This window comes from Montipora capricornis, chromosome 14 (assembly GCF_036669925.1).
Source record: "Montipora capricornis isolate CH-2021 chromosome 14, ASM3666992v2, whole genome shotgun sequence".
In the NCBI taxonomy this organism is placed as follows: Eukaryota; Metazoa; Cnidaria; class Anthozoa; order Scleractinia; family Acroporidae; genus Montipora; species Montipora capricornis.
The window spans coordinates 41729293-41744292 of NC_090896.1; the positions used below are offsets into that span (position 1 = coordinate 41729293).

The window sequence follows — 15000 nt, forward strand, 5'->3', positions numbered from 1 at the left end:
AAAGATGAAAGAAACTCACAGATCAAACGAAAGCCCTGGATGGCACAATTTTCCCCAATTGCGTGTTGCGTGCCCTATTATAATTAAAAATAAATCTCTCTCAATTTTTTTTTCTCCTATGTTATTTATAAGTCATCACATGATTTTTCTGGTGTTCTTTGGAATAAATGAGCACTCCTAATGAAAGCTCGCCTTACGGGCTCGTCTAATTGTGTTAGTCTTTGTAAATATTTACTCGTGCTAATTTAGTCCACATTGCACTCGAAGTCTTGTGATTATCTTTTCAAACAAAGAAGACAGCCAGTAGGCTAAGCGTTGTGATTTTGCATTCCCGAACACTCGTGAAGACAAAATGCGGTCAATGGTCAAACCGAGGATGATCAAAAAGTCCCTTCTCCTAAATAATACCCGATGATAATTTTCTTTGTTAGGCTAGTCATGAGACAGCGTTGCTGCATCAAGATAAGATTACCTTTCGCGAATCCAACTCGCGCACACGTAGGACAATGTAATACGATTTAATCTACTGAACACCGTCCTGAGGCAGTCAGTTGGTCAACCAATCAAGGTTTTTATGATTTATTCACTTTAGGGTTCCTTTATTTCTTAATCAAAAAACCTTTTTATTCTTTTCTTTTCTTTTGTTCTTTTTTTTTTTTGTTCTTCTTTTTTTTTTACGTGTCTTCATTTGATCTTAATTGGCTCAATGCTCCCTTTAGTGATTGTGTTTATTAAAGCCCCGCAGTCGCGGATAGTGGAAAGTGAAATTTCACGGTGTAGAGCTCAGTTTTGAAGACCACTATCAGGCTTCTTATTCCGTGTGTGCATCGGCAACGGTTTTTGTACCTTCTATGTGTTTCAGGTGAACCAGGGCCACCGGGAAAGTGGGGAAGAGGAGCTCGAGGGTTCCGTGGGATCAAATGGAGACCGGGATATCCGGGAGGAAAAGGAGAAAAAGGTAAAAACATCGCAGCAAAGAAGAACCAATGAAATTTTAGGAAAATATCCAGTCCGAAGGTCACACAAATGCTTGATATTTCTTTAGTGAGACGTTAATTGGAATTTTCATATCGTGAAGGAATTTGCTATAAACCCTTGGCTTTCGAGAGGTTTTAATTTAGACATCTGATAATTTGCTTGTATTTTTTCTGGGATGACACCTGAGGTCAGCTTGTGAAATCTAAGCAATGAGTTTCTAAAAATCTATTGGAGCCAACTTTCAGAAACATATTTCATGTATAAACTTACCTACCAGAAGCGTAGAAATCGCTTTGTTTGGTGAATGATAGAGAAATTGTCCTTGGTTGCCCCGAAATAAAAGTCTCTACAGGATTTGCTTTATTGAGTAGTTAATCACTTTATGACTTCTCTCTGTTAAATAACTGATTCAGACGATAAATGACATCTACGTCGAGTCTCTAACTGAAAGAAATTAATAAAGAAGAATACAAAGTAAACAATGATTTAAATGTTACCGACCCAACTATCTTTTCAAATTAAAATTTTCGGGGCGTCCTGACACGTTGTTAACTTCGATGCCAGGACCTCTCCCTTGTCGTCTGGGCTAGAAGCTAACTAAAAATACTCATGCGAGAGCTTTGACAATTTTTCCTTTGTTTTGGAACTTTGAACATGGCTAAGATGAAATATCATACGAGGAACAAGACGTCCAATGTTTTTATTTCCTCTTCGCTGCCAGAAACACCAGCATGGCCAAGGGTACGTAAAAGGCTCAGGCTTTCTAATTTTAATTTTGCAGGGGACTCCTGAGACTAAAAAGGGTGATAGCCTACCGGTATCAGGATCCTGTTGAGTGTAAAGGCCAGACAGCACACGAAAGCTTTTCAATTTGCTGTGATGTGAAGTTCTTTCTTCTTCTTTTTGACGATAATCATTTTGATGGCAACGATTATTTTACTTCATTAAAGTGACTGTATCTTGGTAGATTTGTAGGCCGGGTCAGCTTTCTACATAGAAGTAGGCGATGAAGCGTTTGCGGACGCGGATCGTCAGGCTGGTACCGTTTTGTAACTGTTTTACCTTACGAAATAAAGTGTTTTTTTATATAAAGGTCTCATGATGAGCTCCGTGAACATTACATGTACTTTGTGTGGATTAGAATAAAATTCTAATTCCATTAGAGAGCCTAGAGGATTTAGTTGCCTCACGTGATCTGTCTACACCTCAGCAGTCATGCTAGGAGCTAAGAAAAGAGCCGATTTTGGTCTTTGCCCCTGTAAAGAAGTCTGTCAGTCATTCGAAACCGTAACGAGCATGCATGACATGAGAGGATGTTTTTGTTCGTGGTGATTGACTATGAAATATGAATTTTCTTTTCGGTATTGTTTATTGTTAGCAGCAGTACAGAGTTTAAACAATCCATTTCTGTGCATTCTGATTTTGTGGTTATGCCTGCTGTGTATTGCCTCGAGAATGTGACCAGTTTTGTTTGTGGAATGGAGAACATTCGCGGTGTCAGCAGACACTTGATCTGGGAAATGGTATTTAATTTTACAATCTTGGACAAATTAACTGGAAAATTGAGACCAGCGCCCTCCCGAAAACTCAATGATGGGAAAAGGGCGCGTTATGGCCTATGTAGCTTTCGACCTTTGTTTACTGATTTTGATACCATCCAGACCGATAAAACGAAGGTCCCGCTTTGTTTTAGGTAAGAGCCGTCAGTCTTAAAAACGCGAATGGCACGTGAAGAACTATTTCCCAGTTGAGTGTGCTACGAAATATTTCTTTCAATGTTACGGAGAATCTTGGTTTTCGTCGTCTCAGGAAGATGTTGAACCCTGTATTGAACTGTGGAAATTCTAGAGTTTACTACATTTCAATTTCACGCCGACAAAAAATGATAATTCGATTACGATCCCAATTTTGAGGGAAATAAAAACAGTGGACTGTTTCACGACTGTCATCGCGAAGTCCCAGGAGGTATAAAGCTTCTCTTGTAAGATACACTTGAATTTTCATTAAAGTATTTGCCCGAATGAAACAATCTGTTGTTTTTATGGTTTGATATGAGCTCATTTCTTGGCTGTTAGCAGCAGGTATTAAGTGACTTTTTAAAAGAAAGAAACGAGTTCGAATAATATCATTTTCAGGATTTTATGACAAGCAGCAGCCCACCGTTTCGCGTTTGCCGTTTCGCGTTTGCCGTTTCACGTAAACGCGATGCTTAATCTCTCTAATGTCAAAATACGTGCGAGCCAGTGGTTAGGGCCCGCAACCTCGTTCCCAGGGTCTCTCTTCTCTGTCTCCTTTGTCGTTGAGAAGATGAAGAGTCAGAGAAGAAAGACCCTGAGAACGATGTTGTAAGATCCGGAGATCCCGGGTTCAAGACTCTTTGTAGTCCCTGGTTCAACTTCTTGGCTTGTAAATAGCCACTAACTGGTTTGCCTCCAGCCAGTTGGGACTCCTGAGAGTTGTCGTGGTTAAGTTGTTCTGTGATGGCAGTGACTGTGTTTCATTGGCCCTGAAAAGCCCCAATGGGGAGAGGTCAATTTTTCATTTTTTTTAAATTTTAATTAATTTATTTATTTTTATTTATTTATTTATTTATTTATTTATTTTCAAAATGTGAAAAATTGGCCACGAGTGCATCATATACACTAAACTTATCAAACGTATCAATTTAGTAATTGCATTTAATTGTAATTACCTTGGCTCGTGAACCCTGCATAATAATGCCTCGTTTGTTTTGCTTAACGAGGCTCGAAAGAGTTTTCAGACAACAAAAAAAAAAGATTTTTCTGAAAAACTAGCCTAGCCTACAGGTTTTGCTGAATTTTAAATATTTTAAAGATCATTTCTAATGTTATATATCACCTCAATGGGAATATTTGACCCTCCCGTTTTTTGTTTTGTTTGTTTTTTTCAAAAAAGACAATATATCTTGATTTTAAGCTTCAAAGAAATGTCTTATATCGTTGCCATGGTAACGTTTTTTTGGAGGAAAAATGTGATGTGAGAAATCGATGATGGGTACCTTAATACCCTGGCCAAATTTCGTCTTGATACTGATTACCCTAACTGAACCAAAAATGACACCATGTGTTTAATTTATTTGTTTGAAACAAGGAGAAACTATTTCGAGCCTTTTTATTTTAATTGAATGGGACAGTCGTTTCTTTTGGTTTAAATGGGAGAAATTTGCGAAAGGTCTTAGAATCGCAACACAGGACTTTGGAAATGTTTGCCCTGGGCATAATTTAGCAGATTATCGCTCAGTACATTTCTTCCCGAATCTTGCATAGAATCTTGGTGAACTTTTTACACGCCAAGAAGGTAACTCGTGCTTTTCAATAAGACATATTCAATGCAGTCTAGACTTGGAGGGGGAGGGAAAATATGTGATGGCGAGAAGCTCTGGAGAAGGTAGACTATGAGGGAATCATTACTAACGTAATTTTTACATTTGGCGCATACGACTGAGTTTGCTCGCAGAAGGCATCTTTTTAATATATACGTACCGAGATTTACACTCCAAAAAGGATCGAGATAAAAATAGTCTCTTTGCTCTAGAGAAGCCATTGGTCATACGATTTTTTTCACTAGTGAAAAACGACGTATCGACGCTCTGATTGGCTATATCGGCTATATTTTTACTAGTGAAAAATTGTCGTATCAGCCTTTTGATTGGCTTATGATGTTGAACTTTGGCGTGGGTGGCCTGTGCACAGATTTGTAAATAAAACATGGCGGAGACTGGTGTATGGTTTTCAAAGTTTTTGATCTTTTATTGCTTAGTTTTTTCCACAAAAATACTTCAAAAGATCTTAAAAAGTTTTAAAAGTGCTCAAGCGAGGTATGGAAGGTAAAGATTTCTTTTATTTCAAAAATATTTTGCTATCGGCGGCTTGATAGCCTCTCGATTAACACTTTAAATACCTCGTTAACTTTATGATCCCTGTACTTATATAATGAACAAATTACTTCACGATTGGCTCGTTCGTACGATTTTTATTACTCACTCGTTTTGAAGGATCGTTAAACTCACTCGTTTGCTTCGCTCACTCGTTCGTTTACGCGATCCTTCACAACTCGTGAATAAAAATCGTACGCACTCACCAACCATGAAGTAATCTATATTTATTTACAAATGGACTTCAAAAGGTAAAAAAACTTGTCAAACTTAGTTGAATTTCCAGTTTTAAGCGTTTCAACTTCAGATGGTAACGAGTCACCAATTAGCCGTCAAAAGCTGATGCATTTATTGGGTGACAAGGGCCCTAATGATTACATACCTTCTTTGTAAAACGTCGACTTTTCGAAGCAACATTACTCAGAGTCCTCAGAGATTATCTGGTATATGGGTTTTTTTAAGCAACGCATTTTCAATGTTCAGTACTTTATTCTTGGCCGACCGATTAGAACTGAAAAGATACCCTTCTGCTTATGAGGCAAAAATGTGAACAAAGATTCCCCTACAAATGTCATGATAAAATTGGAAAAAAAAAAAATTCAATCTTTTACTGACCATAATGGGGTAAACAGTGTACACGTATTAGTCACTGGGAAATGGTCTGCTTGACCACAATGCAGGGACTTACTACCCTGGCTCCTTGCAAACAGTGTGTGGATTATATATTCCCTGTGACTTCCCAAAAGGTTTCGGAACAACTGTCTTGCCCTTATCCAAGAGAACAAAAGCATTAGCTATTACTTTGAATAGTCCTTATAAAAGAATCAGTGTCTACTCAATTAATTATTCCCCAGAGTCTTTGTCCACCTGGCGTATGACACTCATTCCCACACGGTATGTCAGCCGAGATTGCTTTTTTTATAGTACTTATTTTGAGTGGCTCAAAGTAGCAGAAACGTGGCTCGCTAAAACTGACCTTTGGTTACATTGAGACCCTGGAGATCACAAGTGCTTTCCTAAAGTATATTAAGTAGTCTGTTCAATGTCCAAGTTTCTTAATTAAATTCAAGCTTCGATTGATTAATCAACTTGATGACAAGCTGTTTTTAAAGAAGCCATCGTTAATGCTTTCAACGCTTACCTGACGTAATCCGGTTCCACCATACACCAGAGGGACAAGAAGTTTTGTCGTGTTCCAGCATTGATGCTTCACAAATTCTCTTCTTAAAGTTCCGAATCCGCAGGAAATGTATCATGAATGCTGTCACTTCCCCTCACGATTTCAAATGCAGGTGACGCGGAAAACCGAGATAAGTAGATGATTAAGGACAATAACGTCCTACTTTCCATTGAAATCTTAGAGTTTGTCCATGAATCGATTAAAAGCTTTAACTAGCTTAGTCCAATGGACTGCACTCCACCACAAGTCGGAAACATTTGCTTAAAAATGCATGTCCGGTGCCACCTTCATTGTTGAGAGTCATAAGGTCTACTACCCCAGCGGAACCTGCAAAGCTTTGAGATCAACATTAATCACTAATCTGGGGAAAAGAGAAAAAAAATACAACATTTGTAACTTTGTTATAGCTCCCAATAGTTTCTAACAGCTCATGCAGTGGTAAGAATTCATACCAGTTCATAGCGGGGTATATATTGACAGACCTGTTTCGAAATAAAGCATACCAACCATAACAACCAAGCTTATGAAGTATCATTGTTTACATGATGGAATGTCGAGATAAATGGTTTTAAATAAAGAACGCTAATAATTAGTTAATTTTAGAGTTTTCAGAGGCTGAATACACGGCATGTGGTGCACTTCATCTTAATTTGGTATTTTGAAGAAGGCGGAGTCAATTGAAGACGCCTCCTGTTGCAATTTAATATCGCTGCCAAGTTCCTGATCCTGCGTAAGTGGATAACTTTGAAGGAATTTTACCAATTTAAGTTATGGTTAGTGATTGCAGCTGAGTGTGAGGGAAAGCCAACAAAAATATAAGGATTTGTATTCATACAAGAAAAGAGTGTGGGTAATGACATCAACTATGAGAAAACAGAAATACTCTTTCTTGGGAATCAAAATCTCAGTAGCACCTGGGAGAGAGGAAAGTAAATTAAAGTAAGCATGGCTGAACTTAAGAGGGTGGTCAAAAATGTTGGGGTCCCTTTTCACGTCACAAATGACCCTTTCCTTGGGCAGAAGCTCAATTTTGAGGAAATCATTTATTCATTCAATGTAAGGAAAGTTAAATTATGGAGATGGAGAAATCTTACTATTTTTATAGGCTGAGTTCAAATTGTTAAGACCTTTGTAGTTCCAGTGCGCAGACTTATTTTTATTATTGTTTTTTTTATACAAAAACGTGTTTCTTTGCTTCCAGCTATGTCAAAGATATGTGAGCGGGCCACGCTAAACCAATTCATGGCATACATGAAAAGGAGGAAACGGTTGACTGAACATCAAAGTGGGAATAAAGCTCAACATTCAACTGAGACACTGAACGTTATGATGACAGATAAGTTCCTGGAAGCGATGGACAACAAGATGTTGACATTTATGGTCCTTTTGGACCTGTCCAAAGCATTTGACATTATAGACCATGCCAAACTTTTAGTTAAATTGAGATCGTTGGGGGTGTCTTGTACAGCACTAGAATGGTTCAGGAGCTACATGCATGATCGCCAGCGGTATACACGAATTGGCTCTGAAATGTCTGGAATGAACAATCTACACACGGGGTCCCACAAGGATCCATCCTGGGGCCGGCATTATTTAATGTTTACATAAACAATATGCCGGGCGTTCCAAATTATTGCTCCTTAGAATCATACGTGGATGATTCCAAATTACATCTGTCATTCTTAGTTAAAGACATTGATGGTGCAGCTCGACAAATAACCGAACACCTGAGGAAAGTGGCCGCATGGTCCTGCCAAAATAGCCTTCTGATTAATCCGGACGAGACGAAATTGCTTTTAATTGGCACCCGTCAAATGCTTCAAAATACGCCTACAGATCTGGATGTACATGTTACCTTGCTGGGGAAAGAGTTGCGTCCGGTTGTTTCAGCGAGGGACCTTGGGGTGTATATGGACGCTACACTGAGTTTTGATGAACATAACAAGTGTTACATCTTCTTGCTTGTCAAGTTTAAAGCAAATTAAAAGGATAAAACATCTTTTGGACAGAAACACCTTATTAAACGTTATCAGTGCACTAGTCTTCAGCAAACTCTATTATTGTTCATCTGTCTGGTCTAGTACTACAAAGAAGAATATCAACAAATTACAGAATGTCCAAAATTTCGCAACTAGGATTATAACCCGTTCGCGGAAATTTGATCACATTACCCCTGTTTTCAAAGAACTGAAATGGTTGTCTGTGGAATCTATGCTTATCTACAGGGATTGCATACTGGTTTTTAAGTGTTTAAGGGGTTTGGCCCCTGACTACCTTGCCAAAAAGTTCAAAAAGAGGTCTGAAATCCACAATAAAGAAACACGGAATAAGAATAAGATGGACATCCCAGGATACAGAACGGCCGCAGGCCAAAGAACCTTCTATTATCGAGCAGTTTCTCTGTGGAATAACCTATCTGAAAGTCTCACTGAGCTGAGAAACCTTGCATTATTCAAAAAGGAACTAATGCGTCATTTACAACGAGAATGTTAGAAGCTTTCAATGATTTTAACATATATCAAATTTCTTGTCAAATTTGTTATATAAATATGATTCTAATAATTTCTTACTGTTTTATAGTTTTAGATATTTTATTGAATATTGTAATTACTTTGAGAATTTCGAATATTTAATCATTTCTCATTGTTCTATAGTTTTAGATATTCGCAACTGTTACTTTGAAAAGCCAGAATTTGGAAAGTAATAAAGTTATTATTAAAATTATTATTATTATTATTATTATTATTATTATTATTATTATTATTATTATTATTATTATTATTACGAGGTCGAGATGGGATCCTTTACACCCTTGGTTTTCGGAACGAACGGTGGGATGGGAAATGAGTGCCAACGATTTCTTAAGCACTTAGCAGACAAGTTAGTACAGAAGGACGGTGAGCCCTACAACAACGTCATTAATTGGCTCAGAACTGTCATCTCATTTGAACTCTTAAGATCAGTACATGCGTGCGTAAGAGGGTCCCGAGTACCTTTCCGGAATATAGGAGACTCTCTTGACGATTGCCGGATTAATGTCGCCACCGCCGGCATTTAAATTTTTAATTTAATTTGAGTTTTATCACTATCATTATTATTATTATTTATTTTTACCAGATACATGTAAGATTCAAGTTTGTATGAAAGAGTGCTCAATAAAGTTTGTTATTATTATTATTATTATTATTATTATTATTATTATTATTATTATTTTCTTTTTTTGCAGTTTTAAAACAGAGAAATACTTAATTGCTTGTAAATTTATAGTTCTTACCTTTTGGAGATATTTTAATGTTTGTAAATATTTTTATCATGGAAATAAAGTGTTATTATTTATTATTATTATTATTATTATTATTATTATTATTATTGAAGCCAATAGCATCATATATGACTTTTATGGAAAGGAAACGACACGGGTACAACTGTTCTCTATTCTTTGTGACATAGAACATGGTGGTCTCAAGGCTCCACACTTAGAATCGATTATCAAAACTCAAAAGTTGTGCTGTAAAGTAAATCGCCAATGATCATTTATTGAAAAATGTTTTTTATCGCATTATCGCACACGGTATGTCAGCCGAGATTGCTTTTTTTTTTATAGTACTTAATGCATGAGTGGCTCAAAGTAGCAGAAACGTGGCTCGCTAAAATACATTGAGGCCCTGGAGATCACAAGTGCTTTCGTAAAGTATATTAAGTAGTCTGTTCAATGTCCAAGTTTCTTAATTAAATTCAAGCTTCAATTGATTAATCAACTTGATGACAAGCTGTTTTTAAAGAAGTCATCGTTAATGCTTTCAACGCTTACCTGACGTAATCCGGTTCCACCATACACCAGAGGAACAAGAAGTTTGGTCGTGTTCCAGCATTGATGCTTCACAAATTCTCTTCTTAAAGTTCCGAATCCGCAGGAAATGTATCATGAATACTGTAACTTCCACTCATGATTTCAACTGCAGGTGACGCGGAAAACTGAGATAAGTAGCTGATTAAGGACAATAACGTCCTACTTTCCATTGAAATCTTCGAATTTGTCCATGAATCGATTAAAAGCTTTAACTAGCTTAGTCCAATGGACTACACTCCATCACAAGTTGGAAACATTTGCTTAAAAAATGCATGTCCGGCGCCATCTTCAATGTTGAGAGTCATAAGGTCTACTACCCCAGCGGAACCTGCAAAGCTTTGAGATCAACATTAATCACTAATCTGGGGAAAAGAGAAAAAAAATACAACATTTGTAACTTTGTTATAGCTCCCAATTAGTTTCTAACAGCTCATGCAGTGGTAAGAATTCATACCAGTCCATAGCGGGGTATATATTGACAGACCTGTTTCGAAATAAAGCATACCAACCATAACAACCAAGCTTATGAAGTATCATTGTTTCCATGAAGGAATGTCGAGATAAATGGTTTTAAATAAAGAACGCTAATAATTAGTTAATTTTAGAGTTTTCAGAGGCTGAATACACGGCATGTGGTGCACTTCATCTTAATTTGGTATTTTGAAGAAGGTGGAGTCAATTGAAGACGCCTCCTGTTGCAATTTAATATCACTGCCAAATTCCTGATTCTGCGTAAGTGGATAACTTTGAAGGAATTTTACCAATTTAAGTTATGGTTAGTGATTGCAGCTGAGTGTGAGGGAAAGCCAACAAAAATATAAGGATTTGTATTTATACAACAGAAGAGTGTGGGTAATGACATCAATTATGAGAAAACAGAAATACTCTTTCTTGGGAATCAAAATCTCAGTAGCACCTGGGAGCGAGGAAAGTAAATTAAAGTAAGCATGGCTGAACTTAAGAGGGTGGTCAAAAATGTTGGGGTCCCTCTTTACGTCACAAATGACCCTCTCCTTGGGCAGAAGCTCAATTTTGCGGAAATCATTTATTCATTCCGCAATGTAAGGAAAGTGAAATTATAGAGATGGAGAAATCTTACTATTTTTATAGGCTGAGTTGAAATTTTAAGACCTTTGTAGTTCCAATGTGCAGACTTATTTTTATTATTGTTTTTTTATACAAAAACGTGTTTAAAGAAGGCAATAGCATCATATATGACTTTTACGGAAAGGCAACGACACGGGTACAACTGTCTTCTATTCTTTGTGACATAGGACATGGTGGTCTCAAGGCTCCACACTTAGAATCGATTATCAAAACTCAAAAGTTGTGCTGTAAAGAAAATCGCCAATGATCATTTATTGAAAAATGTTTTTTATCGCATTACCTAAGCTGATCGGAAGTACCGTATTGAATTTATTAACCCTTTTACCCCTGAGGGGCTCCCCATTGACGAGTAAAAATCTATAAGTGTCACTCTTAGGGGGGGAAGGGTTAAGCAAGCGGCCACCTCGAAGGTCGGTCGGCTGGTTTGCCCAGCCGAAGTATAGTACACAACTAAAATCAAATCTACGTTGTATCGGCTCTTGCTCAAAATATTTAGCTTCTCACCTCAAAGGGACCACCCTGTAGGTAGGAAAGAAAAACGCCCATCCCAACCCCCAACCCTCCAAAAAAAAAAAAAAGCTGAAGTGCGCAAACAAGAGGAGTGTTTCGGGTTATTATTTCTTTACTGGCGTTATTGTCTGACAGTGCATGAGAATGCCTCAAAGTTTCAACTGCAATGCTCATGTGGGCGCAAAGTTTACTTCAGTCGCAAAATCTCCCGTCCATCTGCTTTGGTACATCTTCTGTTCTTATTTGTTATATTGTTGCAAAAGAACCTTACTACTTTGTGCAAATGGTGAAAATTTATTAAGCGCACAGCCTCGAATAAGCGCCCACCCTCAAGGTCCAAAAATTCATTACGTGTCCAAGAGGGTTAATCTAAGATATCTGTGTGCTGTGATTTTGATTGACTGAAATTCCATTTATTCTCTATGCATGCGATAAAGAACTTTTGGAATACTTTGTAGAATCTGTTCATAAATCAGTTTAAACAGAATGTTCCGCATCATTACTATCTGTTAGGTACACTAGTTTAGTGTGGGCAGTAGCCGAAGTAATGATGAATTCGTTTCCAAAGTAAGAAACCGTAGCTAGTCACAAAACTGCATGATAAACACGACAAACGGTTGTTATAACTCAATCTCTGTTGGAGATTTTGCCGAAAATCGTACTTTCGAGCTTTTCAAACCGCTTTTTTGAAGTCTTATCTGGCCAAAAATAACCTAAACTGTCCCAAACATTGTTTATGAGTGCATTCGTTGAAGACAAATGTACAGCAAGCCAATATAAATTAATTCGGCGTCGAGACTCGGTTGTCCTAAAAACACATGGCTATCTGCGGCCTTTCCCTACATCTAGGTACGACGGAAAACCGCAAGAATCTGGAACAAAAATTCATCTTTCAAATCGGCACCCTTTATCCTCACGGTATTAACGAACGCTTTTCATTTAACTAATATATTCCTATTTTTCACGTTGCCATGTTACCACCAATAGCGTAGCTCCTACTCTACTATAAAAACTACACGTAACCCATAATCCCTCGATTCGCTCTGACGAAGGGCTAACGCTCGAAACGTCAGCTTTTAGAATCTCTGTACGGTGGCCAATTTACATTATCAACTCCGTTGATAAAGCCAAATTTTTGTATACTACTTCCCCACCGACGCAGCACCACAGTTTCTTTAGAAACTACCCCTTCATTCATTTGTCATGTCTGATTGACGAAGTAGACAATGATGAAAAAAAAACTCGCCAATGCGTGATGCCTCAAGCCCAGGCGGGCCTCAAGAGAAGCCGAGGAAATGAAAGGAGACCAAAGGGAAGGAACTTTATTTGAGTGTCTAGTCGTTCTAGCACTGGAGCACTAATTGGGGACATCATAAACTGAAATTAACAATTAACGCAAATCAAATCAAATGTTGGTTTTTGAGGAGATGGGAGCCCGGAGTACCCGGAGCAAACTTCTTGATGCAGAGTAGAGACCAATAAACTCAACCCACATATGACTCGGAACCTCACCCGGGCCACATTGATGGGAGGCGAGTGCTCTCACCATTGCACCATCTCTGCACCCCCAAAATGAAGAACACCGTAAAGCTAAGAGAAATACTGTTTCGCGAATGCCAAGACTCAACAGGCCGTTCTTCGCAAACTTCAACTTTTATTTAACTGATGTCGCTCGTCTTCAACCTTTCTTCTCACACAGCTCAACTATCTGACAACGAACAGAACCTTTTGCAAAAAAAAAACATCCTAACACAATGAATCATTTTAGAACAAGATGCCGACCGGAAAACGCGGCATAAACATACTTTTACCGATGTATGAACACCTAATCAACTTGTCAGTCGGTTCTGACGATAAACCACTAATTTCCGATTTAAATACAATTTAAGGAATCACAAATTGTTAAAGATAACTACCGTCACACAATACAACTCAACTTTCTCAACACTGGAGTCGTTGTAGGATATGTCAGCAAAGAGTTTCCTAACGACGGTGAGCAGAGATACCCCAGGGTAGTTTCCACATTAATTACCAGTCAGATGGTAAGTCTTCTGTTGTCCACAAAAGATTAAAGACGGCCACCAGGAAAGATCGCTGAGCATTGCCACCGTGCACTAGGATCTCTGATAAAACCGCATAGGAAAGGTGGGTTTGATGACTGAGCCCAACGCCCTGAGGCCGCTCTTAGGAGGTTGTGCGAAACGACTTATCTTTTTTCGTCCCCAAAAGAAGCCCAGTTGAATGGGCCCTTAAGGGAAACCTTTGGGCCTGTGGCCTCTCAGGAGATTAGTTGAAACGGCTGTGAACGACACGACCTTTTTCATCCCCAGAAGGAAACCCAGATTGTTGGCCTCGGGAAGCGAGTTCTACTGTCTGAGGCTGCCTTGGGGGAGATTGGTCCTAACAGTTTTAAGGGAAACTACTTTTTCAGCCCCGAAAGAAGACCAGAAGCGGTGACTGAGGCTTTCCAGAAGCTTAGGCAAAACGGTTATTAGCGAAGCAACTTTTTTTGAGCCCAAAGGGAGGCAGATATGTGGGCTCGGGCAGCGAACCTAAGGTCCTGATCGTCCTTGGAGATTGGGCAAAACAGCTTAGGGTAACGTAACTTTGTTCACCTCCAAAGGAGACCAGATTGGTGGGCTCGTGTAGCGAGACTAAGATCCGGTGCCTCCTCGAAGATTTTGCTGGGGGCGAAACGACATTTCTTGGTCAGAAAAGGAGCCCAGAATGGTGGACTCAAGAAGCAAGCCTAGAGACCTGAGGTCTTCTAGGAGTCCAAGGATTCAAACTTCGTTGAAGCTACTATAATTCTCAGGTGGTTTTCAGGGAATTATTTGTCTAGATAAGTGCACGTTTTTGGTCAGGTGATTTCCTACTTCCTACTAAAAATATTCGAATTTGTTCAAGAATGGATTAAAGAGTTCATTAGCATAGTCTAATAGCCTGCAACCTTGGAAACATTGCGTTCGTAAATTGTCCCGCGCCGTCGTTCCATGTTGAAAGGCAAAAGATCTACGACCCCAGACGAACGTGAACATTTTTTTTTTCAGAGCAACGTTCAGTCATTGATCTGGGGAAAAGAAAAAAAAAAACATATGGCACTCATAACCAAAGTCTTGTCTCCCATTAGTTTTTCGCAACTCAGTGATAAGAATTCAAACCAATAATGGGAAACATTGCATTTGTTAGAACCTTCGAGTTTGATCTCCAGTATGGTCTGAGTATACATGCCAAAGTTATCCATCATCGATAACGAAGCCTCTTATCCCATTTACCAGGCCTTAAATTAAGAAAAAAAATCGATAAAGCAAAGCTGCTTGTAAAAAATTTATGATAAAAACGATGTATTCATTTTAACTGTGAATATTGACAGACTTATAAACTCTTGTTCTTAGGCCATCGTAGCTTGATTAAGAAAATGGGGTGAGGTTATTTTCCTTAATCAAATTGACAGACCGCACTCAGTGCTATTGGATGTGT

The 15000-nt window shown here is 38.5% G+C and overlaps 1 protein-coding gene and 1 long non-coding RNA gene across 4 annotated transcripts in view; one reads left to right on the forward strand and one right to left on the reverse strand.

Moving 5' to 3' along the window:
• LOC138032301 (collagen alpha-1(XXIII) chain-like) overlaps positions 1-2070 on the forward strand; it is a 19206-nt gene extending 17136 nt beyond the window's left edge. For all 3 annotated transcript variants that reach the window (XM_068879951.1, XM_068879949.1, XM_068879950.1), the window contains 2 exons: positions 863-958; positions 1760-2070. In XM_068879951.1, coding sequence (XP_068736052.1) covers positions 863-958; positions 1760-1770 — 107 coding nt within the window. In that variant the 3' untranslated portion in view covers positions 1771-2070. The remainder of the gene's footprint in view (positions 1-862; positions 959-1759) is intronic.
• LOC138032316 (uncharacterized) overlaps positions 1-10262 on the reverse strand; it is a 15193-nt gene extending 4931 nt beyond the window's left edge. The window contains exons 1-3 of the long non-coding RNA XR_011128343.1: positions 9865-10262; positions 6015-6388; positions 1249-1422 (exon numbers count right to left, since the gene is read on the reverse strand). This is a non-coding gene — a long non-coding RNA (uncharacterized lncRNA). The remainder of the gene's footprint in view (positions 1-1248; positions 1423-6014; positions 6389-9864) is intronic.
• Between the last annotated feature and the right edge of the window lie 4738 nt (positions 10263-15000).